Source organism: Vigna umbellata, chromosome 4 (genome assembly GCF_029865625.1).
Source record: "Vigna umbellata cultivar VRB3 chromosome 4, Vumbellata_1.0, whole genome shotgun sequence".
Taxonomy (NCBI): Eukaryota; Viridiplantae; Streptophyta; class Magnoliopsida; order Fabales; family Fabaceae; genus Vigna; species Vigna umbellata.
Window position 1 is genome coordinate 11,879,584 of NC_142168.1, and position 27,977 is coordinate 11,907,560.

The 27,977-nt window shown below is 30.4% G+C and overlaps 2 protein-coding genes across 4 annotated transcripts; both read right to left on the reverse strand.

Annotated features, from left to right (window-relative positions):
* Positions 1-1,065: 1,065 nt before the first annotated feature.
* Positions 1,066-6,758, reverse strand: LOC148199243 (ribosome biogenesis protein BRX1 homolog 1-like). Of its 3 annotated transcripts, XM_088113939.1 has the most exons (10): positions 6,599-6,758; positions 4,342-4,568; positions 4,014-4,155; positions 3,670-3,748; positions 3,345-3,469; positions 2,776-2,877; positions 1,883-1,951; positions 1,702-1,800; positions 1,455-1,614; positions 1,066-1,304 (listed from the first exon to the last, which is right to left on the reverse strand). In XM_088113939.1, exons 2-9 carry the CDS (start codon positions 4,551-4,553, stop codon positions 1,483-1,485), a joined length of 960 nt encoding a protein of 319 aa, XP_087970065.1. In that variant the 5' UTR covers positions 4,554-4,568; positions 6,599-6,758; the 3' UTR covers positions 1,066-1,304; positions 1,455-1,482. The 3 variants fall into 3 exon arrangements, with proteins under 3 accessions (XP_087970065.1, XP_087970063.1, XP_087970064.1); XM_088113937.1 differs by having other exon boundaries at positions 1,066-1,614; XM_088113938.1 differs by lacking the exon at positions 6,599-6,758 and adding an exon at positions 4,663-4,903 and having other exon boundaries at positions 1,066-1,614.
* A 7,560-nt stretch (positions 6,759-14,318) lies between these two features.
* Positions 14,319-16,799, reverse strand: LOC124844015 (zinc finger protein CONSTANS-LIKE 2-like). Its single transcript, XM_047320867.2, has 2 exons — positions 15,962-16,799; positions 14,319-14,940 (listed from the first exon to the last, which is right to left on the reverse strand). Exons 1-2 carry the CDS (start codon positions 16,673-16,675, stop codon positions 14,581-14,583), a joined length of 1,074 nt encoding a protein of 357 aa, XP_047176823.2. The 5' UTR covers positions 16,676-16,799; the 3' UTR covers positions 14,319-14,580.
* Between the last annotated feature and the right edge of the window lie 11,178 nt (positions 16,800-27,977).

The window sequence follows — 27,977 nt, forward strand, 5'->3', positions numbered from 1 at the left end:
AATTGCGTGCTAAACTTGCTTTCATCTCATACAAGATCCATAGTATTACGCAATTCCAATATATTTTTTTGAAAGGTTATCTTAACATACTAGTTTCTATGATTATTTGTTTTGTTTCAAATTTTATCAATTAAAAGAGTGTGTTGACAAAGTTTTCCTTTTGAGGAAGAAAAATACGGCAAATTATACATATATTATTTGCATATACTGCCACTATTCTTGGTAGTATCTGTACCAATGTTCTACACCGACATGGGACACTATTTTATGTTTGAGACGTGACATGCTTTCATGAGTATTTGATAATGAAAACTATGTCGTGGTATCACACTAGGTAGATAGGATAATGAATTGTCGGTGATTTATTAGTTATTATTATTTCTCACGGTTTTCCTTCACAATTATATATTTTAAAATCAAGAAAAATCCTTTCTATTTTAAGAGGAAGTATATATATCCTTTTGTTCCATTAGTAATATTTTTCAAGCCAAAGATCATCAATTTATAGTTTTTTTTAGAATATCGGCTTATGGCTCTTATATTTGATCAATCAAAAAGTTAAAAGTGTCCTATAATTCAAGTACTTAACATGACTTTGCACGCTTTCATAGGTTTAGATTGTTACTTTTCGGATTAATTTTTCAAAATATTGCATAAAGACCAAAAGAAAAGTGTTTTTATGCCAAAAAATTTCTGGAATAATTTATAGCCTCTTCCAAAAAATTCATTCCGAAATGATAAATTAAATTGTGAAACATTCAAAAGATATAATTGTGGTACCACCAAGTTCAAAAATTTGTTTAAAGGCAATTTGATCATTTAGTACTTTTGGGGGTGCAGGGAGATATTCCTATTGTGTAGAAAGAAAATCACAACTTGGGAGCCCATGGCGCAATTCGGGCCTTGGAAACCCTTCTCTTTTGTTAAGAAAACCAGAAACAAAAGTACGCCTGAAATTAACGACCAATAAAGAAGCCAAAAATTGTTACTTTTAAAAAAGGACAAATCAACTAAAATACTTTCAATCTCTTTGTTTTGTCGAAGAGCCACCCGAAACAAACCATATTGAAAACACAAACATGGTAAAAATGTCATAGGCCAAAATCTGATTACTTTGGGTGGGTGAGATACAAAAGAAAGGTTGTTCTCCACAGGAGATGAAAGCTCAGATAGAACTTCCATCGCTGCAGGTGGAAGCTCAGAATAAACATATCGTTCAAACCTAATCTCAAACTCAACTGGAACCTTCTCCACCAAAATTTAATTTCCACCAAATCAATGTTTGATAAGAGAACAACCAGCCTCTGCAAGCATAACAGAAAATAACATTGAAGAAAAAGAAGTACAGCCTATATCTCCAACTGAAGATATAAAGCAATTCACATCAAAAGCTGTTGCTGACAACCAAATGTTCCATCTCATGATGTAAGGTGGAATATGATTTTTTTTCTTACGCTTTAGTAGATGCGGCTGTATTGAAAATCAATCTTTCCACATATCTGCAAACTCATCAGGCTCCAGAGGATTAGACATCTCATGCATTTTCCTCCTTGTCTTTGCTTTGACCTTCTTAGCAAACTTTCCAGACTTCTTCTTTTTCTCCAAAGCCCGAACCTATCGCAACCAACCAATGACAGATATAATTATTAGTAGAAAGCTAGAGAAATTCAAAGCATACATGAAAAATATATTGATTGGTACCTGATTTGGAGATACATAAAATGGATTCTCATATAATGTCGGGCCTCCAAAACTGCCACCAAATATTTTAATTGGGTTCAAGCAGAACCGTGGACCGACCTAAACAAATAGTTTGCTCATAGGTTAAATGAATGTTAGAAATTAAAAGATCAAAAGATACATCAAGAACCAGTTTTCAGACCTCAATCAATGTCATTTTATCAAGGCCTCCCCTTGGTAATTTGTCTGATTCATTATGATGAGTAGAAATCTACAAGGGAATAAAGATATAACATTCCTCAGTAGGCATTAGCAACAGGTAGAAAATACTACAATATTGTCTCATGGAAAAATCAATATTATATAGTTGGAGAAAATGAGACCATACAATGTTCGCATTAAATAGGAGTATTGCGAACAACTAATAGTAACAATTGTCCTCTAATGACCATGTCATGAGTATAACACAAATGACTCAATCTAACGGTATATTGTCCAACAAAAACGGAGTATAACATCTATTGCAGGCACGCACAGGTCAAACCAAAATCCGCACTTGATTCGATCATCACTGATCTGGTAAGACTGACCATAATTAAATGAATAAAGATGATCAATAAAATAAAACATTACATGCATCATAGTTTAACCTTTGAGCTTACAAAACAATACCATAGCGGAACATATTAATGTATTTACAAATAAATTGTTTTACATCGGTAGTAGATAAAATTTAAACTCATTATAATGGTCAAATATCCTCCATCTTCAAAATTCCTGTGGTTAACCATTCTTTATATATTATCTAAGTCTTGTCAAAAACTAAAACTTCAAATTGAAATGTATAGATAAGGTGATAATTGAGTAATGTTTATAAGTAAAGGAGTAAAGGTTAAAAATGCTCGACCCAAACTTCACTTCAATCATTAACATGTGGCTAAAAAGAGCAATAAACATGTTTATAATAACAATGCATACACTTAATTTGTATAGAAATAGGCAGAAAAGATGCTCCTAACAATAATCTCCAGGATTTTTTAACCTTTATCTTAATGCAAAAATAGTCTATGGTAATTCCGGAATACAGACACAAACCTGGTAATTCCGGAACCATATATGGTCATCAGCTATTGAGAAAACAAAAACATGATCATGGAAGGGCTTAGCCTTTCTATGGTCCTTTGGTACTTCAAATATCTAAACAAAAGGAAAGAAATAGTATATTAGAAATTATCAAATACAGTAAACAAACAACAGTATCAGAAATAGAGAGAACTGCACACAGAAAATATACATTAAACAGATATATGACATAAACTATGTAAAATAGATGGGCATAACAATAACATCAATTGAATTTTCATTGATCAGACATAATAAATTGAGAAAAAAATCGTAGGAAAATATATGACGACAAAAATGTAAGATTCCAATTAAATTGGTAGAAAGCACATGAAGCAGTTCTTAATTTGGCCGGAAATTCATGGTGTACAACATCACGAATCATAAAAATAAGATGAAATCATCAAGCTAACCTTTACCTTATATATGAAAGTGCACATATGAGAGTTATCAACATAAGTTTACAGAAATCCATCTTTCCTCCGATGGAACTAGATGGACAAAAACGAAAAAACTTGCAACGAAAGAAACCAACAACACACCTGTAACAACATCTCCTTTAACAGTTTCCAATGTGCATCTTTTTCAAAATTTGCAGAAAACGTCAAAAGTGGACGAGAACCTTTTAGGTGATTTCCCGTTAGCTTCAACTCCTCCATTGTATGAACTGAAAAAACAGTGGAGGAAAAAGGAAAATCACTAAAAGTGTATAAAAAATGGTCGAGATAGAGAGAGAAACACAAAAGTCATAGTTCACTGGGAAGAATGACCAGTGATGCCTAGAGTATACAGACATCAGAACTCTAAATAATCAGAGCAAGCAAACTAGTGTTATATTAACATTACAATGATTGAATCGGAATATACCTGCACTGACTAAAAATTTTACAGATGGGCCACTGGGGCATTTGGCCATCCAGAGATAAAGATCTTTTGCTTTCCTGCACTGAAATTGATACATAAAAAATGAGAGAAGACACTAATAGAATATAACAAGTTGACCAGACTCAAACTCACGACTACCGTATCTCATTGAAATAGCATCAACAGTTGTGAACAACAAAGAATTCCCCTACCCATTAGCATGCTTCAGGTTTTCCAAATAGCGCAAAAAAAAATGCAAATACTAGTCTAGAGAACAGCACAACATATCAATCCTAAATTGAAGTAACACGGCACTGAAAAAACCTTGTGGCATATAAATAAAATACCTCAAAAAATAAACACGAAGAACAACTTTTGAGCTCAACAAGCTCATTAAGGGTGGCGCCTTTAGTTTCTTTTGATTCAACCTTGTTATCCTTCTTGCAATGCGGCAAAAGTGACACCAAGTTCAACATCAAATGTCGGTACCTACAAATTAATGGAAAACAATCACTCCACCCATGAATACCATAACAATATACAAAACCTAACTCACTATCCAAGGTTTCTCTGTCCTTAAACTTTGCAAATCAAGACACAAAATTAGAGTAATCCAAACTCGAAAAAGCAACAAAAACTGTAACTAAAAGTTATGGGGTGTGTATTAGGTTGTACCTGTAACTGATACGCCTAGAGCAAGTGACCAAAACCTTCTCTTTGTTCCTAAATATTGGTGAAGCAACGTTATTGTCTTCTACTTCATCAGTGACTTGACTCTTATCCTTCCAACCCAAAAGGGTCCTCACCGGTCTCTCTGGAGCAGCATCTTCCTTTTTAGGATGTGCAACAACTTCACCACTCTCACTGCGCTTTCTCTTCTTCACCATTTTCTTCTTCAAAATCTGCAAAAACCAAGAACGACAATCACAAAAACAAAACAAAACAAAAAATTGCCAACGACCCTTTAGCAAGGTGACCTCCAGAGAATAAACGCACCTGGGGTGGGAAGAGATGATAGAAAAACTGGTTTGGGATTTCGCCGGTGGTGGCGACAAATGAATAAATGAATGAGTTGCAGCAATGGGGGCAAAAGGTTTTTCTACTCAGCAAAGGGACTACGCTTAAATTGGGCCTTTATAAACAAGATTCTTTCTCGATGGGCCTTACGGAAAGCCCACATATACGACTTTTAGGGGCCTTTTCCCTTCACCTCCAATTTTTCTTCTTACATACCCAAATTATAATAAAATATTAAAATAAATTAAATAATTATTAAATTTTAAATAAAATGAAAATTTTAAAAAATTTATTTATATATTAAAATTTATAAAATATGTTAATCCTTTTGCTTTTTATTTAAAATTTAATAAATATTAAACTTAAATAAAAATTATAATATTACTTATTATATTTTTATATTTTAATAATTAATAAAATATAATTTATATTTTTTAAATAGTTTTATTAAAAAAATTGAAAAATAATAACTAAAATAAGAATAAAAATAAAAATAATACTTAAAATTATATTTAACATATTAAATTATATTAAAATATTAAATTAAATTTAATAATTATTAAAATTTAAAAAAAAAATTGAAAAATTTGTTAATCGGATATAGTTATGATCGATATCCATATCTAATAACAATGAATGGTTTTTAAAATTTTATTTTATATATAAATTTTAATAATTATTTAATTTAATTTAATATTTTAATATAATTTAGTATATTTAAATATTTTATTTAATATAGTTTAATATATTTAAATATTTTATTTAATATAATTTTATTTGTTAGGTGATAAATAATTGTTTCAAAATTTTGTTTATTATTTAAATTTTAATGATTATTTAATTTAATTTAATATATTAATATAATTTAATATATTTGAATATATTAATATTTTATTTAATATAATTTTACTTTTTTGTTATTATTTTTCTTTTAATTATTTTTTTTATATTTTTAATATAACTATTATTAAGGTGTGTAGAAATTTTTAACAAGAAAAAAAGATAAAATAAAAATATATTTATTAAAATTAAAAGTAAATTTTTTTATAAAGTTAAAGATATATGATGATAAAAATTTTGGAGGTGCGAGATATAGGATTATTTTAACTTTTTTATTTTATATGTTTTTAAACTATTTAAAAAACCTGAAGCTTCTTCTTCCACCACAGAACTCGTGCAAACCCTAGCACCTCCCCACTGCACTGCCTGCGCCACCACTCCAGTTCGCCGGCCTCATCGTCGCTGGTAACCACTGCATGCGTCGCACCACATCGCCGCCGGTAGCCACAGCGTCACCAACGTCGGCCTCCTGCATCGCATCGCTCGTACACCGAATCTCGTCCAGGTGGGTTCGATCGCCACCCCGTCATTTCCCTAACGGCCACCGTCCTCTGCTCTGTTCAGGTCGAGCACCACCGCAAACCCTAACGCTTACCACCATCAACTTGTGCTGCGCCGCCTAACCCCGAGATCGCTGGCCGCGCCGTTGCCGCTGACTGTTTCCTGCGTCGCGTCATTCAATCATCGCCGTTGCCGCATTATGTTCTCTGGCGCGACGTGGTTTTCATTATCTCACCATTCAAAATTTTGAAATCAAAAGCCATATCTCTTCTCTGTGTTTGTGACCTTGGGTTTTAATTTTTTTTTTTAAATCATCTCTGATAATGGTCTGTCATTTTTTGTTTATGGTTTCTTGTTTATTCCGTATCCATGAATCAACAGAGACACAAAAAATTATGACACACAAAAATTTATCGCAATAATGCTAAGAAATCATGCATCAGATTTGCAAAACAGAGGAAATACAACTAACAAAGATTAAGAAAACGCGCATGAACAAATCCAAAAGATAAGAAAAATTGACCAGTGATTATTTAAACAGTTCAAGTAAAGAGATAAGATTTGGGTAACTAACCTTCGTTGTGTGAAACCAATACAATCCTAATTTTCTTCTTTCTTCAATCCAGTATTCTTCTTTCCTCTAATTCTTTCCAGCTTTCCGAATTCCAGAAACCAATTAGCTTCCTTCCCCGTTTCTCAATTCCAGTCCCCCTCTGCCTTTTTCAAATACCACGCAAGCAGAAAACCCTAATTAGGTTTTTACATTGGGCATTTTAGATTTTCCTTATTTTTCTATTTTTTGTTTTTATTTTATTTCTAAATTTTATTATATTAGTAATAATTTTTATTATATATATATATATACATATATATTTTTAACATTGATATTTTTTCATCTTAATTCATTTATTATTATTATAGTTTTTTTAAAAGTTAAAATCTTTATTGTAAGAACTTAAAAAATAGATTATTAGATTAAATAAGTGTAGTAAAATAATGAGATTGATTATTTTATTATAAAATAATCTTATCATATAAATAGAATTTTTTAAACTCGTCTCATTATTTTAAGAACACTTCATCCTTTTAAAAGTCTTTATCTTTGTTCTTTCTCACTTTTTTCTACAATTTCTTACTCCTAAATTATCTATTCGATGATCAGGATGTGTTTAGGCAATTCTGGAGTCAAGGGTTACCTATTTGACTGATCAGTTTCGTGATTAGAGCAAGTAAGTTTCATTCTCTCTTTCATGGCATTTTCTTTATTCTTGACCATGCAAGGAGTTTCTGTTGCATGCGTCAATTTGTGTCCTTCTTCAACTTTTGACTCCATTTAGATTCTAAAGTTTCTCTCCAATCACCAATCGGTGATTTGTAGGTGTTTTTAGAAGTTCCTTAAGGTGTAAGTTATAGTTGGGAAATTCTACAACTGTGGAAGTTTTATAGAGATAAGGGATTTGCTTTTAATTGAAGTATGTGGTATAAGTTTAATGATATGTGAGTACTAAAATCTTTGGATGAAAAATCTTATTGTGTGTTAGTGATAATGGAACTAATTGGGTGATATTGATGATTTGTGTGATAATGAATGTTGTATAACTGGTTTAATCTGTTTGTATGTGTGATTAGGATGTGGATTTGTGTTGATAAAGTGAATTGTGTGATTAACTTGTTGGAGGAAAGGGTTACTCTTAGTTATAGGTCCATATTTGTCTAAATATGAGTTTTAAGGTAGGGAAATGGTAAGAAATGGTTGGTGAACTAATTTGATGTAGTTGAGGTTGGTTATGAGTTGTTTAATGTCATGTTCAAGCATCTAGACTAGAAGAAATATGAGTTATGAGTGTGTTGTGGCGATGAGGCAGAGTTCAACTTGGTTTTGAACTCAATTTTGAGGAAGTGAACTAGTGAAAATTTGAATTGAGAGTTTTGTGCTCAAAATGTCAGTTTGGAGAATCTTGGTAAGTTATTTGGGACCTGTTAGAGTCCCTAAGTTGCTTGAAATTGTGCCACAAATGGTAGAATTCAATTTGAGTCTCTAAGTTGATGTTTTGAAGGTTTTTGGGTTGATATCCTGTAGTCACTTGTTTATTATGAGTTTAGACACACTTGGTTTAGTATAATTAAGTATATAACACACTCTAGGAGAATTAGAAGTTGGGGAAAATATTTACATTTGGTAAATTTGGTGTAGGTTGCATAATTATGTATTGTGGTGCTCTAGAATTATGCAGACTCGCTAGGTGAGTGGAGTCGCTCAGCGAGTGGTTGTAAGGTCTAACACACTGTTTATGCATTCGCCTAGTGAGTCGGGTCGTTGGGCTAGTGGTTGAGGGGTTTGGGCCATAGTTTCAGGATTCGCCTAGCGAGTTAGGTTGCTGAGCAAGTAAGTTGGGGGTCTGGACCACTGTCTCAAGTTTCTCTCAGGGAGTTGGGTCGCTAAGCGAGAGGTTGAGGTTTGGGGAACATTGTCTGTGTATTCGCACAACAAGTTGGGTCACTAAGCGAAAGGATTTTGTGGTCGCCCAACGAGTGTGGTCGCTAAGCGATTGATCCAGGTTAGTTTTACTCTTTCCTTCTTTGTTCTTGATTGATCAAGATTGTGCTTTGATTTATTTAGAATGATGTATGATTATGTATGAGTTTTTATGTGTATCAAAGTGAAAGTATGGTTTCAAAGTGGTGAAAGTAAGTTCCAAAGTGAATCCTCTTGGTGAGGTTCAAGTATGTTTATAATTAATGCAAGAGGTCAACCTTAAGGGTTATCCTTAAACTCCAATAGTCTGTCATTCTCAAAGTCGTGAGGAGTAGCAGGAGGTCTTAGTCTTGGAGACTTCCAGTATGGTTCAAGGCGTGGAACAGACTAACCTTGTGAGTGTGGTAGGGTGAAACCCATTGGCAATGACTTTGCAAAGCAGTAGAAGCCACCACAAGTGCACAACCTGCCATAGCTTGACAATCATTCTAAGTTCAGACGGTCAAATCATTGTAGTGTCATGCATAAAGTATCCTATGTTGGTGAATGACTATGTATGATTGTATGTAATGTAGTTGATGAGTACAATGATTATTCTTTTACTTTAAACTAGCTTACCTTGTTGCTTGTGCTTGTGCTTGTGTTTTGTATGTGCAATGTTCTTTTGTTTGCGATGATCATCTTGTGGGTGTGAGTAGAAGGAGATGAGGTCTTGTAGTTGATGAGTACAATGATTATTCTTTTACTTTAAACTATGTTCTTTTACTTTAAACTCATTTACACATTACACTTGAACTTATATGATTTCATTTCCAACCTCGAAACAATGTTCTTCCTTGATAATATAAATTGAGATTAAGTTTTTTTTCTTCCTATTAAATTATGATATTTTTCACTCTTTCTATGTTATTTTTTTTCTTCTTCAAAACTTTGGTTGAAAATGTCATCTTAAAAAATACTTTCATAAACATTTTTCTTTATTTATTACATTCTACAAAGTATTTTACAACACACCTAGATTTCAAAAACTTTAAGAAATACATTTCGAAATCTACAAAGTAGAAGAGCATTTTTGAATAATCTTTTATAACTCACGCTTTAAAATTCGAAATACACTTTTTGGTACATTCCGTAAAATACATTTTTAAATCATAAAGAAAATTCGAATATAAAGAGAGTAATTTAAAAAAGTATTTTTAAAATATTTTTATCCATTTGTTATTTCAAGATGTACTTTATAAAAAGACATTTTTTTTAAAAAATAATTTTGATAATTGGAATTAAAAAAGTGGAAATAAGGTTCAGTACATAATTTTAAATAACATAATTAAAAAATGTAGATTATTGAAGCCTTTAAGTTTTATAATTTGCATTAATTTATGAGAACAATTAAGATGAAAGTACAAAACAAGGGTGCATTGGATTATAGGAATTGAACACATTTAATTACACTAACTCATGCATCTTACTGAATTAACCAAGCCAAACAATATACTTGATTATAATTATCACTAGATACCGCATATCACTTAAATATAAGGAAAAATGATAAAATGCTAATACCTGAAAGGATAATATAAGGGGAAATAATTGATTAAGTTGATTAGTAAAAGATTGAACATTATATTAATTTTACTTTATTTTTTATATTTTTTATCAACTTTTATAATTTTAAATATTTTCTAAAAGTTATAAAGTCCTTTAAAATTCATTCACCACTTTCAAAATGTGCACTTTATGTACAAATCCACTAAAACCTAAATCACAAAGGAAAGTGTTATAAAAATTTAATAAGTCACAATACTCATTAATAGTTTTTGAAAACATGAAACAAAATCAGTTTGAAAAGGTGAGATCTTCACTCAGTTCTTTTTAAATAATAATAATAAAAATAATAAAATCACATTCTTTATGGGCTTGTTTTTCTATGTTCCTGTCTTTCCTCCATAATCATGGTGGAAACTTACTAGATTTCATCAATAATTGGAACACTTTTGTCATTGTTTCTATGTTACTTTTCCTGCTGGAAAAATTAGCAAGCTGGAATTGGTTCTCTTAGAGTTTGTGGATCTTAAAGCAAAAGCAACATATTTGGCCATAGTTCACTGTGCTTAATTTGGGGCCACGCACATGTTTGCTTTTCAAGATTGAAGTAACTCTTTCGAATAAAGAACCCTTTTCCCTCTAATGCAACATGCTATGATTATATGTAAACACTATTCTGAGTTGCACAGACCATACATAATAACTTTTAAGATCAAATGCATTCCTATGATGGAAGGTAATGAACTGTTAGATACAAACAAAGTCTCACATTATATACAACAAAATATGTACATAAGTTTATATATACATAAGATACATCTTTTGACTACAAACATTTTAGAGTAGTGTATAGTAAGATATTTATTGGATAAAATATCTTAGATATTTTAAGCGGCAAAAGTCCAGGGACGTTACCTCTACGTTCCATAGACTCTAGATAATATTCTAGGGTGATTGGGCGAAAGTAGACGAGCGGTACGAGCTGAAGGAACGCGAACGACAACAATTGAGGAGAAGCGAGCGTTCCAGACATTTAGAAGCAACAAAGACACACCGAAAAACATCTACTCCAAAACAAGTAGTATCGAAATCAAATATATGAGAACTTAGTTCAAGCAGACATTATCTTATCAGAAGTTCTATTTTACTCAAAAGGAAAAGATACAGAGAAAAGGAACATGTGTTCTTTCCCGATTTTAGTATCAATTTGGAGTACATGTACCTGTCTGAGTTTTGCAGTTTGTATGACATGCAGATCAAACAAAAGGGTATGAGCCCTTGTAAATATGTAACAGCAGCCTCCACGAATTTTTCTCTGGTCTACTTTTGTCTCATGCCTTTCATAAAATAAAAAAGTGCAGCCACTTTTGTTCGAGGACCACAATTTCAGTAAACTGATTGAACTAAGAAACTTGTTATGACAACTTACTAAGAAACTAATTATAGCACAAGCTGCTTGTCTCTTTAATAGGATTCTTTTATACCTTATAGAGGGTAGAAAAATAAATAGTGGCATAAATAAAACATGAAGATACTACTATAAATACTGCTTAAGAAAAGATGTATAGAGTAGAAGTGTGACAGTAATTTGTGCATGCTTTCGATTAATAACCAATGCTAATGACAGTAACATTCTACTTTTTCATAGAAAGAAAAAAGTTCAATTGTAATTTTGGTGCTGATTTGTGAACAACTTTTGACATGATGGAGAAAAAAAGATATTTCAAACTTGATCTTTATGAAATTTAACATCTGGTATATATTAACATCTAAATTAATTATTTGTTATTACATGAAAACTTATTAAATAAAAAAAATAAAATAATACAAAACAGGGAAAGACTATACCAAATTCATGATAAAAATTACATGAAATATAAATAAGTTATACATATTATGAAAAAAATCTACGTAAATACAAGATAAAACATTAAACTTGTTTTATTATTTATGAATCATGATTTATCAATTTCTCTTATAAAAAACATGAAAAACTTTGAACGGTATATGTTTAAAAAATACAAATATTGACACTGTCTTTATCTGGAATTCCAAAAATTCACTCATTAAACCAAAAAACTACGATTAACTAAAGAAAAGTCACTCTCCAACCGAAACCTCTAAAACTCCCTTCCAAGCATGTTCCAAAATATAAATGACTCCATAAACTCATCATAAGTAATAGTTTTCATTCTTAAAAAAAAAAACTGAAAAACTACTAGCAATATTATCCCAACTTCTAAATATATCAACGTATAAAGTTAAATCATTATAACCTCTAACTACACTATTAGTATTCACCTTGAGTCAATTACTAGATTGAACTTTTCATATTGCATCATTCCTAGTTGAATATTGAAAAATTTTTGCAAAAAAAAATAATTCAAAAACAGTATTTTTATATTCGAATCTGTAACTATTTTGATCTAGTATCAAGATTTTAAGTCATCATATGTGGGAAGGAATAAATATTTTCTGCTATCACTAGTTATGTGCAGCAAATAGAATCGCATATACTGATTATCCAAATATTTATGGACCATGACAGCCGGAAACTTAAACCAAAAAGCATCTGTTTGATTCATGTTTCTGACCATTGGATGTTTAGCAAACTCTTGGTCATGGATGACTCTGGCATAGATTCGTTTACTTCTACTCTTTGTCATCAAACATTCATTCTCATGATGAGGGAAAAAAAGTGCAATGGAACTTTGTCACAGCACTTTCAATTTACTGTATAAAATATACTACTTGAAAGGGAAAAATCACAACCTTTTTATAAAATCGACTGCAACATATAAATAAATAAGTGTAAATCTTAATTTTAAAACTAATTTTCTAAAGTTGAGATAGAATTCATTTTCTATATAAAAGTACTTTGGCATATATGGTCAGGAGACATTATAAAAATATCTTTTCTTCTGTTAGAATATGCTATACTGCTACAAAAGCATTTTTGACTTCTCAAAATTCAAGAAGGGCTGTGTTCGTTTGGGTAGATTTGGGGGAGATGATTTGAATGAATTTGAGTGGATTTGAGGGTAATTTTTTAGTTGTTTTTTTGAGTGGATTTGTGGGTAATTGAAAGTGGGTTTGGAAGTAAAGTTTGTGAGAATTAGTGTAGGATTTGATTGATGTGATAGATTTTAAAAATTAATTTAATTGGTAGAAATTGAAGATTACCAAAATGCCCCTAGTTATAAAAGTAATATAAAATGTTATATTTAATTGTAAAAATGTTTATAAAAAAAATTATGAATGATTTATAAAATTAATGTTTAAAAATTATAAAAATTAAATAATCAACTTATTTTTAATAAATTAGGAAATATAATATACCTAATTTTATTAAAATGTATATCTTTTTAAATTATAATATTAAAATAATTATTAAAAAAACTGAAAAATATATATTACGCGTTCGCGTAACAGGTTACGCGTGTGCAAGCAAAATTCATTCTTCTCTGTAACCGGTTACACTCTGCTGTAACCGGTTATTAATGTGCATTTTTATGTTAAACATGGCTGAACGGTGTGCTTGGAAATTTGATAATAGTACAGGGCAAAGCAGTCTTTTCTGCCCAAATCAGCGCAAATCTTCTCAAATTAGCGGGATGGTGATAATGTGCAAATCTCGCAAATCTTTGCTTTTCCCTCCGTCCAAATCGTCGCAAGCGAACATCATTCCTGTATCAAATCCGTCTTCGGTATTTCACGTAAACAGTGAAATACCTTCAAACAAACACAGCCTAAAGAACATACATGTTAAAGCATAAAATTCACTTCCAAAAATAAACTAGAAAACCTAACAACAGAGATTATGTATACAATATTAATCCATGTATAAAAAATCTGAAGTTGTTACAACCTTAACCATTAAGTTTCTAATCAATGATTTTAAATGCATTTTTTCCTCCAAAATAGAATTCTCTCACTTTTAGCCAAATATATCAAAAGCTCTCATGATTTCTTGATGATATAAGAGCATTTTATGCAGAGTAATGATGAACAAGTTGTGGCTTTTGTCCTTCTTCCAAGGGCAAAGAAATGAAAAAGGAATTATGTGCATTATTTTAAACTCGACAACTTTCTATCCTCTTTTCCACTGTAGCCAGATCAAGATCATGAGTATATAAGCCAGAACTCAAGCCACAGTAAGTTCAATGCACCCGAATGATATTTGATTGAAGTGATTGCAACTAAATGAAATGACAAATAGCACAAACAGAAGCTATTGGTTGGTTATCTTTCGAGCAAATCATACACCATGATAGAAATAGAGAAAATGAAAATTTATGAAAGATATGTTGACTATAATTTAATACAAGGACTGTATTTACAAATACAAGTTTCATTCAAAATACAGTAAACAAAATAATAAAAGCATCCGATTAGTGCAACTTGGAGTAATTAGATTACATAAAAAATACATTATCAACAAAACAACTTAGTACATAAGCGGTTGCCATTTCTATTGATCAAGATCCTCTGGCTTCTTCTCTGTCTTGTGGTCATTTTTGTTCAACACAGCATATTCAGAAAGAGGGAACAATTCCATATCCAACTTCTGTAATTAGTGTTGTGGAGAACATCTGATCCACTTCAGCTTCCACATCTGTTCTCTTGGCAAAACGACCCTTTATTCGGGGTCTGGTCTCTGCATAGGCCTTCCTTGAGGCATACCTGATAGTTTTCTCAAATTTTCTTGTCTTCTTTTTCTCTCTGTACCTTAGGACTCTGGCCTCCCTGTCCATTGGAGAAAAGTGGGAAGGCATCTGAATGGGAGGTCCAGAAAATAGGTCAATCGTCCCTTTGGGGGGTCTTGTATGGGAAATTGAGACATCCCTCATCGGTGATTCAGGTACAACACCAATATCCATTGATGAAACTGAAATCTGAATTCAATGAAAAAGGAAGCAAACACCAGTTAAACAATGTTCACCAGATAACAAGTTCAAGATAAAAACAACACCTTTAGAGGAATCCAATTATGTAGGTTAGAAAATTGATGAATATGATTAATATTCCTATGTTCATGTAAAAACTGGTTGAGATTACAAAAGTACGAGAATCTAGAGGGATGACTTTTAGCGCTTTAGAACAAGTCCGTGACAGAACTTGTTTGCTCCTTGGCAAAGGACATAACGGAGTGTACTACAGAATAGATTAAAGTGAGAGAACGGCAACTGCATGCATATATGACATAGAAAATTGATCCATTCTCACATTAACATTTAGTAGAATAAAAAGGCAGAAAGTTTTCAATTGTTTACTGAGGAAAACAATCTTATCATAGAAAGAAAGTATGATACTTAATTTTCCCTTAGATTCGTTGCAATAAAGAAAAAGTGTAAAGGCAAAAGGATAAAGAGAGCCAAAAAAGTTGCAGAACGAATCGAGACACCATTTCTGTACAAATTAAACCAAACATGAAAAACGAGCTGGGAACAAGTCTTATTAATGGCAAACAGTCCAACAAGACAGATTATGAGATACCCCAGGCCAAAAACAGGGTAAACAGGAACTTCTTCCAGAGAGTTAAAGCTGGCATTGGACATGCCAGGAAAGGAAACTACTTCTGAATCCAAAACTCTGACAAAAAAACATGTCACGTGAAGGGAAAAAGGAAGAAAACTCCATCTCAAAAAGGACCGTGTGGTATAATATATACCACAACCGAAGTCAAATAAAAAGCACAACTTTCCCCCTCCCAATAGCTTGGTTTAGATGAATTTGAGGTTTACATGAAAGAACAATACAAAAGTAAACCACCCACGAGAGTTAGGTGTAGTAGAAGGGCAAGTACAGTTCAAATTCTGAAAAAAGTGCTCATATTTTGTACGTGTTTGTAACAAAAGAACAAACAAAACAAAACCCCAAAGGAGAAAAGAGAAGAAGGGAATTAGAAAGGCTTACACTTTGAGTAATAGAACCATTGTAACTGAAGGCAGCTTTAGAATTCTCGAACTCCAAGCCAAGCTGAAAATGGTGGTGCTGCTGAACCGGAACCACGCTGTCCCCGGCATAACTCTTCTGAGAAACACCGTCAAAATGATGGTGCTGAGTGTAATGATCAGCAGTAGTGGCAGTAGTGGTAGTTGCAGCGAAGTGGTTGTTGTCACCACAAGAGTTACAGTTATCAACAAGGTCCAAATACTCGTCAACCTCACCACTGTACAAGAACCCATTATTGTTGCTATTAGGGACAGTGCCAGTTTTGACAGGGTTGAGCAAGAGCCAGGAAGCGGTTTCGTCTTCGTCATCCACGTCAGCACCATCGTCGTCGTCGGCGACGTCGATTTCGACGTGAGAGTGGTGGCCGGCAGCGATGGGGAGGATGGGGACTCGGTGGTGGCGGCTTGCGAGAGGGTTCGCGGAGTGGATATCGGCGTCGCATGAGGAGCAGAGGGAGGCGGCGTCGGCCTTGCAGAGGAACGCCGCGGGGGCCCGTTCGCAGGCCTCGCAGACCCACACACGCTCGTGCCAAGAGGAGGAGGACGCGTGGTGCACGCGGCCATCGCAGGAGGCGCAGAGGTAGGCGTTGTGGGCGCGGCAGAAGACGGTGGAGGCTGCGGAGCGGCACGTGTCGCACGCGCGTGCCCACGTGCCAGCAGCTTCTCCCTCCAACATTTGGGGAGTTAGTAGTTTTGTCAGAGTGAGTTTAGTATACCGTTTCGGTGAGAACTAGAAAAAGAAAAGGAAGAAACTGAGAACTTACGAAGTTGTGTTGTGTTTGTGTGTTTGTGTACGCAGTGAACGGGGTTTTGCTGTTTTTGGTGGCTTTGAGAGAGTGGGAGAATCTCTGTGTGACACGTGTCAGAAAGATAGTGGTGTCAAAAAGTTCGGACATTATCTATCTTGTGGGTGGCTGTGCTTTAAGGTGGGCCCATTATAGGGTTTGGGAAGGTGGTACTCTCTCTCCCCTTTTCTTTTGCCTTTTGGAATATAATATACTGCAATATCTTGATGTAACTCCACTCTACTATAAAGTTTGATTTTTTTAAAATGAAAACTAATTAAAAAGTTTAAGGTAACATTAAAATAAGTTTTTTTTATTAGTATTCATAAATATATAAAGTTTACCCATACTTTTATATAACCATGTTCTTTTACTATATAATCTTGCATGAAATGAATCTGTGAGATAAAAATTTAATATTTTTAAGGTTATATTTCCTTTAGGACGATTGAAGATGCGAATCATCTTGATCTTTTTGTGCTAATTGGATGTGCTAATTGGATGGAAACACGAAAGGAGAAAAAAGAGGAGAATGTTGGAAGAGATTGTCTCCACTATCTGCTGTTCATATATACATAGATATTTGAACTGTTTCAAGTTACAATTTTACTTTTACATGTACAATAAATTTGACTAATTTTACGTTTCAAAGAATTAATCAACTAACGTGCAATTTTAACCATGAACATTTTTTATTTAAAGCTGGATTATGAAGAATCTCAGCATATGATTCCTTCAGCAGAACATAGATTTGAATGAGATTATATACACTGAAATATAATTTAATCTCAAACTGATTTATTTTTTATAACAAAGGTGAAGTGTGTTACAAAAATTTCCTTCGATTTTATATTCACTCTCACTTTTCTTTTTCTTTTTTACTATACTTTAATTTTTGCAATTGGTATGCGGGAAATTTTGTTTGAAATTATTTACAATTAATTATTTAAATATATTAAATTAAAAAAAAATGTAACATCGTTTTCAATTTCATAAAACCATCTCTTTATATAATTAATCATCTCTCAATTTTAATTTATACTTATTCTCTTAATATATTCTTTCATCACCTCTTTCTGATAAATCTCGTTTACAAAGAATTGATATATGTAATAAATATATTGCAGGAAAAAGGGGTTGTCTAGCAGTGGAATTAGTCACGATTAAAATGAAGAGGTTGGGCCTGCCACGTGTTAGAGATAATGTACTTGAATTGAATGAAGTTTGAACTTAGAATATTTAACATTTGCTTCATATTTTATTCACTGCTCATTCTTCAATCTCACCATCACGTACTCCCATACGTCATCTCCTTCCTATCCTCATTAATAGTGTTTTTTATTGTTTATTTATGCCATTTTTCTACTATTTCCAGTGAAAAAATGGAGATGAATATGAGTAAATATTTTCATTGCTTTATTCACAATCTCAAACCAAACACGACTTAACTCTTTATTCTTCCACACGTAAAAGTAAAATCTACCATCATTCTATAATTTACAATTTTATAAGTTTTTTAACTTATGTTTTATTTTAACTTAATTATGTTCTCCTTCGTAATTATATCTCCTTCTACCTCTAACACTCAACTATAAAAGGTAATTGACAATTATTTTTACTCGATCCAATAAATATATTAAATAATACAATTCAACAAAATTTATTAAATCTTTTAATTTTAGAACAATATTAGATATATGTATATCTATTAAGACAATATCTATATGTCACAATTAATAAAAATTTGATTTTATGATTATTATTTAAGATATATTATCATCGTGTTATTATTAACTAATGTTATTATATACTTAAGACAATCCAATAATAACATAGATTCACAACTGATATTAATTTTATAAATACATTTGGTTAGTAGTCACTCATATTCACTATATTATATTCATAAAGATCATCAAAGTTTTTACTTGAGCATAAGATACTCTTTGTAGGTGAATCTTTCTTTTCAAATAACAAAAAATTCAATTCCAAAAATATTCAACCACCACTAAAATTTTGCCACATATTCGCAGATTCACATTTAATACACCGATAAGATCAACAACACTGATTAAGAAATATTAAATACAAAATTTATCCAAAAATAGTTTTTGGTAATTACCAATCCATTTATTTTTGGTGATTACCAATCCATTCAATTACTAATTTTTTCTGATTAATATTTGATATCCGATAGTCTTGACTTGAAGAAAATTTTAAATCCTATATAACTTGGTGCATTTATATATGTTCCCTTAATTAATTACGGATATATATGAATTTAATGTGCAAGAGCTTAAATTTCTTAAATGAAAGTAGATGACACGAACGTACCTCTCTAAGATTTTGTCTCGAAAGTGCTAACGTGGAGTGGGGATGAGTTCAATTACATCCATAAATAAAGTTCCTAAGACCATGTGCTCCTCTTTCCTTCCTCTTTAGACCTTTATTACGTGATAGCAAACTCACTTCGAATTTCTTTTCTTTTCTTGTTTTTAATCAATGGAAAATCTCTGGATTCCATAACAGGTATGGTAGATAGATCCAGATCAAGTAAAAAAAAAAAACATTCCGCATAGGATGTTGGAACGTATGTTTTTATAAGAGAACGATTTTCCTATGTTTCATTTTTTTAATGACACACGTGAAGTGAACAACGTAATAAGTGGCTCACGCACAGTCACTTCATCAGTTTAATATTATTTCTTTCTCTTAATCGTGTTTTATATTCCGTTGCGAGCAGTGTCTTCTTATATTATATTGCTAAAACAAGTTTCAAGTGGTGCCAATTATTGGGATATATGATTAAACAACTTTACACAATTAGTACGTTACTTAACGTAACCTTTTCATGCAATAAATTTGTGACTAAAATTTGCCATGAGCCATACAATTTGATGACAGAGAATGTGGTGTTTGGGGGGCATAAAATAACTTCCAATCCAGGGCAAACATTATTGAGTTGGCAGTTGGAAATCTTAATTTTCTACGTAGAAAACTGAAGGTATTATATTGTTGTATTGATTACATGACAGTTTTTTTTTTCTTTTTTTTTGTTGCTAATAAACTGAAAAATATAATTGTTGCAGAGATTAATCATGAAACAGACAGAGGCTGAAAATGTTGATGTATGTGTTGTAAATTTGAATGACAGAAAGGGATTGAACATCACCTAGGAAGAAATTGTGTATAACTGTTACATGTTGTGGAGCATTTAGTGTGAGGCACTTATGTACACATCAACAAATGTGGTAGGGCAACGATTCTTACACAAAGGAAAATTACACTCAATAATGGGAAAACACTGTAATTGGCATATATATATATATTGAGTCTGAACTTAGGCTTATGAAGTTACGACACATGGATGAATTAATTATTACCTGAATCATGAGCTAGATATTAACATGTAAGTAAAGTAAGACAGTAAGTAAGTACCAAGATGTAACATACATGATGTTTTGAGTGTGAGTTCGATTATCTTTATTAAACATTTTTTCACACTTTTTTTTTTATGTTAGGTTAGGTTATTTTGGATATACTTAGTTAAATTTTTTTCACGTTATTAATATTCAGATTCCAAACTGTACGTATTTGTTAAATGTATAAGTCAGTAATTTAATTCATCAGAAATTATAATAAAATTTTAAATTCACAATAAATACAATCATTTATTTTTTCATATTTGATTTATATTTATAAATTTCAAATTAAATTTTTAATTAATAATATTGTAAATACGGTTCAACACTTAATAAATAAAACTTATCAAATAAATTTGATTAAAAATTTAAGGTTGATTAGAGTTATGAACTAGCCAAGCGAATGTGTGTGTATATATATATATATATATAGTATTATGTTGTTTCTTCTTTAAGGATAAATGCATGAAGAAGAAAAGAAAAGAAATATTATGAATGGTGAGATGTTTGATGAGGTTGAAGCAACTGAAAGCATGGTGAGAGAGATAAAGTTGGTGAAAATTATGATATCGAATGTGAGGGTGCCACGTAAGAGGAGAATAGATGAGGATGCATGTAGACCACGAACGAAGTTGATGTGGTCCTCTCTTGCAAGGACGTTTACCCTTATCTCTTTTCTTAACTTGTTCACTGTTCAGATGGCTATTGGGTCACTGAAGAGGTTTTGATTTCATCGAATGCTGCTCCAACAGAACATGGATGTCTTTTCACACTCATCCCAATCAAGATCAAATCTTTACTTTGTGGCCAGAAGAGACTGATTCAAATTTCATTTCCCTTCGTTATATGAAATTCATCCCAAACATAAACATTCTTCGCAATTTTATGTGCTTTTCTTTCTCTATGTTGTCATTTTTGTCTTCCCTTCCTTGTTCACTTCACACGTTGTTATCAAACATTTCTCTACAGCATCATCATTAAATGATCAAAATTACATGGAAACTTTTGGTTTTCTAATTTGTCAAATTAATTTCGTTAAAGGAAACCATTTTCGGGGTGGTCTTCTTCATGCGTCCTTTTTTGACTTTTGACAGAGGAATTTTATTTTTTCGATCGGCTTTGACAGAGGAAGTTAATACAATTGGATTTGATGTGATGCTCATATAAGAATGTTGTAAATTAAACTTTCAGAGTTAGCAAATATATTATGAAAATATAATCTATTGATGCAGAAACAGGAAATATAACAATAGTAGTTTATTTTGCATCTTATTATTGAACATCTAGATCGATGATTATTATCACAAATTTTCAACCGCATTAAATATTTACAAAAGAATTTTTGTCAAGATAGCTATATAAGTTAAAAGAAATTACCAATTTTAATTAAAAGGTACATGTGATTCGTTACTACATTGATATTATATATTAATAATTTGTAATGACGAATTGTGTTATTAATATAGACTTGTAAAATATGATGAGAAAAATTTTATACTAAGGGAGAATAATTTAACACTAAGTTAGTACATGCAATATGAACCAATCACTAAATGATAAGTAGATAATGTTAAAATGTTATTAAAAAAATGTTGTTAAAGTATCATTATCCTAATAGAAATAGGCTAGTCCATCTTCACATCATTGATAAATTGAAAATAGGTTATGCAAAACAAATCTAAATAAAACAACCATCTAAAAATATGAATTATCATATTGTGTCTAAATGTGTCTAATAATTGAAATTATCATTGTTTTTATTTTATTTATTTATATATTTTTTTGATATTTTTATTATTATATTTTTAGATAATTAAGGTTTCTATTTAATAAATTGATAAATATAAATATTTGATTTTATGTGTAGAAATAATTGAAAATTGATAAATATTTTTACAAATTTACAAAATCAATTATCAACAAATTAAGTTACTTCAATTACAAAAATAAAATAAATGATCATCATTGAGGATGGAAGAATATGTCAACAGAATAATTATTAAATGATTTGGTTACTTCAATTACAAAAATTAAGTATAAATTTTAGGTTTAAATTCAGTTCAATTTGAACAAACTTGTCCATATTATATAAATAGGAGGCTCGAAAGAGTTAGAGAGACGGTACCTTTAAAGTGTATAAAAAATTAACTCTAAGAAATATATGTTAGGAGTAAGTAATAAGGTTAAACATAAATGTATGTTAATTTTGTAACATGTTTATAACTTATGATGTATCAATATGAGTACAGGATAAATTTGTCATTAAGTTTGTTTAAAATCATGCTAACAAATCATATATTAAAATAAAGTTATGATGTATCCATTAATGAGTATAGAATAAATTTATAATTAATTAAGTTTGTTTTCGAAGGTTATTCCGAGCTAGGTTTTATTTAACAACTTTAGTTACTTAAATTTAGTTTCTGTTCTTGTTTTAGTTATATATATACTATCAAATTTCTGGTAAGCATTTACTTAAAGTTAGAAGTCATAAAATTGTGAATATTCTTACTAATTTAAAAATTTATTATTTCTATAAATATTAAGAAATAAACTTATAAAATTTATTATTTTCATTAATTTAATTATATAAAATTAAAATATTAAAAATCCTGTATCTTAATATTTTACATGTTATGTTATAACTGAGAAAAAAATTATAAAAAAAAATAATTCTTTATAAGGACGGGCATGTAGACTCATAGACCAAATGCTATATGAAGGGGTTCACATAAATTAGCATGCATTGTCATCCTAACATATCATATATTAAAATAATATTTTAGTCTCCGATAATTTAAAAAGAATAATTAAGTTCTTCAATTTAAAAATAATTTATTTCAATTTCGGATGTTGAAAATCTGTTTATATAACTAACATTCAATTTAAGAAAAGCAATTTTATCAACGTTTAAAATAAATTTCTTACTTTTTCTCAGTTTTCACTTTCCTAAACAATAGTGACATGGGTGATGCTAACCACAATAATGCATTTATTTTATTTTTCTTACCTTTTTTGTGATTTGCAAAATTAAAATTTATTCATTATGATTAGAACGAATCAATTCACTGTTTACTTCAGTAACTAATTTTTGAGAGCTTAGAGTTATGGAAAAAAAGTATCTAAAAAGTATTACTTGACAATTTAAATTTTGAAAGTTTAAAACTGTGATGAGCTATATAAAACATTTTGTTAGTTACTTAAACGTATTCATATAATAAAAAAACATTTGTTTAGCTAATTAATTCCTAAATGGTATTAGTTAATTTTTTTATCCCTAAATTTTTTTCCCATCTATAGAGGAGTAGAACTAAACAAAATGTTTACATTTATTTTGAACTAGATGTATTATTTCACCTTTTAAATTTGAGAGACCATTTTTTTTTAATTTAGAAAACTAAAAATAAAAGTGTTCTAAAATTTAATATATTAAAAACATACTTTTAGCCAAACAAATTAAAGCGAGTCTTTTTCGTCAAAATTTTAATTATACATTTGATTGTGAACGCGGATGTTCTTAATTATGTTAACCAAAACGAATGCAAACAGTATTCAAGAGAACATTAACACCATTTATTAAGATGGAAAGACGAAAAAGACAATTTTTAATTTAAAAAATAAAATAAAATTCAGATTTGAACGAATAAATATTTTATTTTATGTTCAGAAAATCGAAGCAGCAAATACGAATATGACTATTGGGATCAACATCTAAAGTCATAGCATCTTGGACTCGGGAATCTTTTCAGAATGGTTTCCCACTAGATGTTTAAACATTTATTTGAATATTTGATAAAAATGAAGATGCCAATGATAATTATCACTCCAAATTAATATGTAAGTTAATTTTATGAAATTAAATTAAGTTTAACCTTAATTATAATTTTATTAGAGAAAATTTGTATGATAATGATTGACTTGAAAATTGAAGTATTTTTTCAAGTGTATATCAATTTCTCTACATGAGATTATTCAGATAAAAAAAGTGAGACAAATTCAAGGAAATAATAGGAAACATAAGATAATGATATCATATTCAAGAAAATCATATGTGTATATGATCATCCAATTAGTCATGAATCGAATGGTCAATAAGTCTATAGGTTCTACATGAGTTGGTCAGTGAATTGATTGGTCATATTAGAAACAAAGTTAATATTAAAAATAATTACATTAATCCTAAGTTAAATCATTACATTTTGGATCGTAATTTGGTTAGCATTAATCAAAGTCTATCAAAATCTATAAATACATATTTGATATTCAGGTAATTGAATACTTTTAGTGCACATTTATTGCTAGCACTTTGAGACAGACACTACTTTAGTATCTGAGTATTTTCTCTGGATAATATCTCAGTTCAATCAAACAGTAAAAAAAGAGAATCAAAGATAGAACTTTGACCTAAATTTAAAGATTGAAAATTTTTTGTAGAAATAGACTTAATCTCGACTCCGGAATGAAAAAATATAGGATACACGTATAACCTATCCCAGTCTTGCAAAGACATGTTTGTGCTTATGAATATAAAATTTAAACTGAATTATTATAGGTTTATTAGAAAAACGGTATGAATTAGATGTGAAAGTAGTGTGGTCCATGCATGTGAAGATGGTTGGTTGTTGATGATAGCTCCCCAAAAGAGTCAACATCGGAGAGAAGGGTTGCACTTTGAGAGGAATGCAATTAAGATAAAGCAGTGACAAAATTTGTAGGGTTGGCGACAATGAAGATATGCACGGTCACTGTGTGGACGTGACATCAAAATTACAGTACTGATGCCGACCGTGTAATAGGTTGCCAAAACTTGTGGCTCAAAACTAAGGAAATGGCTTGAAACGTGGAAAGATTGAGTAGATCACAGTATTGGACATGGTTTGCAGCTAGATTTGGTTATCAATTAACCTGCTTTCTTATTAAGTTAAGCCTCCTCAAATGACAGCCACACAATAACAACAACCATTTCAGCCCACAAACTTCGGAGACAGACACACAGTTTTATCATGGAATCTAAGAAATATGTTAGGGAACATTTAATTCAGATTCTGTCTGGTCATTATCTACCTCCTCTACTTGCTTATATACATATATGAAATGAAACCCCCAACTACAAATTGAGAGAGGAAGAAAATCAGTCAGGGAGAATAATTAGGTTTATATACAAGGTTCATTTGATGGTGAGAATGAAAAATAATAAAATGGATTCGATTTTCTCCAGTAACATCTATCCTTGGCTAATGAAAAATAGACATAATAGTTTTTTTACTAAATTTAATAATTTTAAGACAGTTTAAATTTTATTTTATTTTATATTTTGAGATGATCTTTTATGAATAAAAAATTTAGTTTCTAAAATTGGTAATACCACAAGAACGTAATGATTCATACTAATGATATTATTTGATTGGACTTAAATTCAGAGAAGATGCTTTGTTAACGAGGAAAGTCAATTATAAAATAAAACATATTTTTTTTTCACATATGATAATATTTACAAAAGTTTAATTTAGATACTTAGATTTTTGTTTTCATTTAATCTTAAAAAAAAATTATGTGTGTTTGATGTCAGTCCGTATATACTTATTATTTTTGTTTTTCTTTCTTTCATTTTTTTTCTTGTATATTCCTATATATCTGGTTGTTGCACCAATTCTTTATATAGTTCTCACACATATCAATAATGAAATTTATTGTTTTACTTTCTCAATTTTTCTTTTTTTTTTCTTGTTTATATTTGACTTACTTTGATTGGATTTTAATTTTTATACATGAGAAGCATAAAAATGCTTATATTTGTTAATAAGTTAAAACTAACCTAAATACATGTTTTTTTATTTTTTGTCAAGAGTATATTTTAAATTAATGAGGAGTCCTATAATTCATGAGTGTAATTATAATGTTAAAGTAAGAAAAATATGTCATTTTTAATATTTTGAAAGAAATGTTATTTGATGTTGAAAATTGACATTTTGAGACATTAATTGACATAAAAAATTGACACTTTCAAACGTTAATTGACATCAGAAATTGTCATTTTCGTACGTCGATTGATGTCTGAAATTTGCATTTTCATTTGCCAATTCACGTTAAAAATTATCAATTTCGACATCAAATGAGTTGATGTCCAAAAATGCACTTTCAGATGTTTCTCATTTTTTTTAATAAATAATTTATTTTTACAATTTTACTAAACTTGAAAAGCAAAAAATCAGTAAATATAGCCTAATTTTGACATTTTATATATCCAAAATTCATTTTCAAATTTGTATGAACTAAAACTATCACATGTAAAAACTTGAAAAATCATAGGAATGTGGCTAACACAGGTTTGTATGCATCATCACCCATAAAATGAAGAAAAAATTGTCATTATATCAATCCCTACTATGTAGTAGTGGTGTTAAAGTAAAATAGTAGTGAATGGTGTTAATGAGTAATGTATATTGACTATTTACTTGTGATTTTTTATTTTGATAGCTATATTTATTATTTTTAGTAGAAATTTTTTTATCACTCCTTGAAACCCTTATTTAAGGAAAAAAAAACACGAAAACCCTTATTTTGGATTAATCTAAAGTTTAAATATTATATGAAAAGTCTGCTTGTTCCATATCTTTAAACAACCATAACTTTTGTTTCGGTTGACAGAGTTGACATTATTATATATCGATCTAGGGTCGAAGGCCAATTGTTCCTTCTATATTTTCAAAATAAAAATTTTGTTTTCTATTTTTCATCAATTTATTGTATTTTTCAAACTTTGCAAAAATATTTCACATACTTATACTTTGAATTTTGATTTAAATTTTTGTGTGGAGGTTTCTCATGATTTTTTGGTGGTTTGAAGTTCATTTGAATATACTCTCAGTTTTATCCTAAGTTTATATGTATACAATGCATGAATAACAAACAAATTCAACAATATCAATATTAACAATATCAATATTAACAATATCAATATCATCAATTTTAACAAGTTTAACTACTTTATAGCCCATAAAAAACAAAAATGAAAGTTCATCAAAAACCTAAAACAAAACTAACATTTTTGAAGGTGGATTCTTCGTTGGAATAAATTGTTGCCGTGAGTGAGGGAGAAAAGAGAATGCGCCTATGCTCCAAAGAGTACATGTGCACAAAACCAATCGGTCAAAACGAAAAGAAACCATACCTAAAGTAGTTAATCAATGTACATTTGTGTAAAATGAAAGAAATATTACATGTGATGGTCGCCAAAAACTTTCTTCAATAAGTGTTTGAGCAAAAAAGAAGGTTTGCACAAAGATAAAGTAAATAAATTTTCACATTCTTGTCCAAATTTTTATTAATTCACTAACATATAACATCTCAAAAGTTATATTATGACGTCTTATAACTCTTTTACATTTGGAATTAAAACATTTGACGTCATCCATTGATACATTTTCATCTTTGCCGGACAATTTATGATATTTATCCAATATGACGTAGAAATTGTTATAATATAGTATTATTATATTGCAAAATATGAAAACGTTGGCAACGTTAAGATTCTTTCATAATTGCCAACGGAAATTTTTTTAATAGCAACGTTCAAAAACTTAATTGGTGCAACGTTAACATTTAAATGTTTTAATTTCATTTTAATTTCTTTTAATTAATTGATTCTCTCCAGCTCTATAAATAGGGAGTTCCTCCTCCATTCCAAGACACACAAAAATTCAATCTTCTCATTCTTCTCTTTTCTGAATTTCATTCTTTAGCTTTTTCTCTCTTCTAAAAATATTCTGGG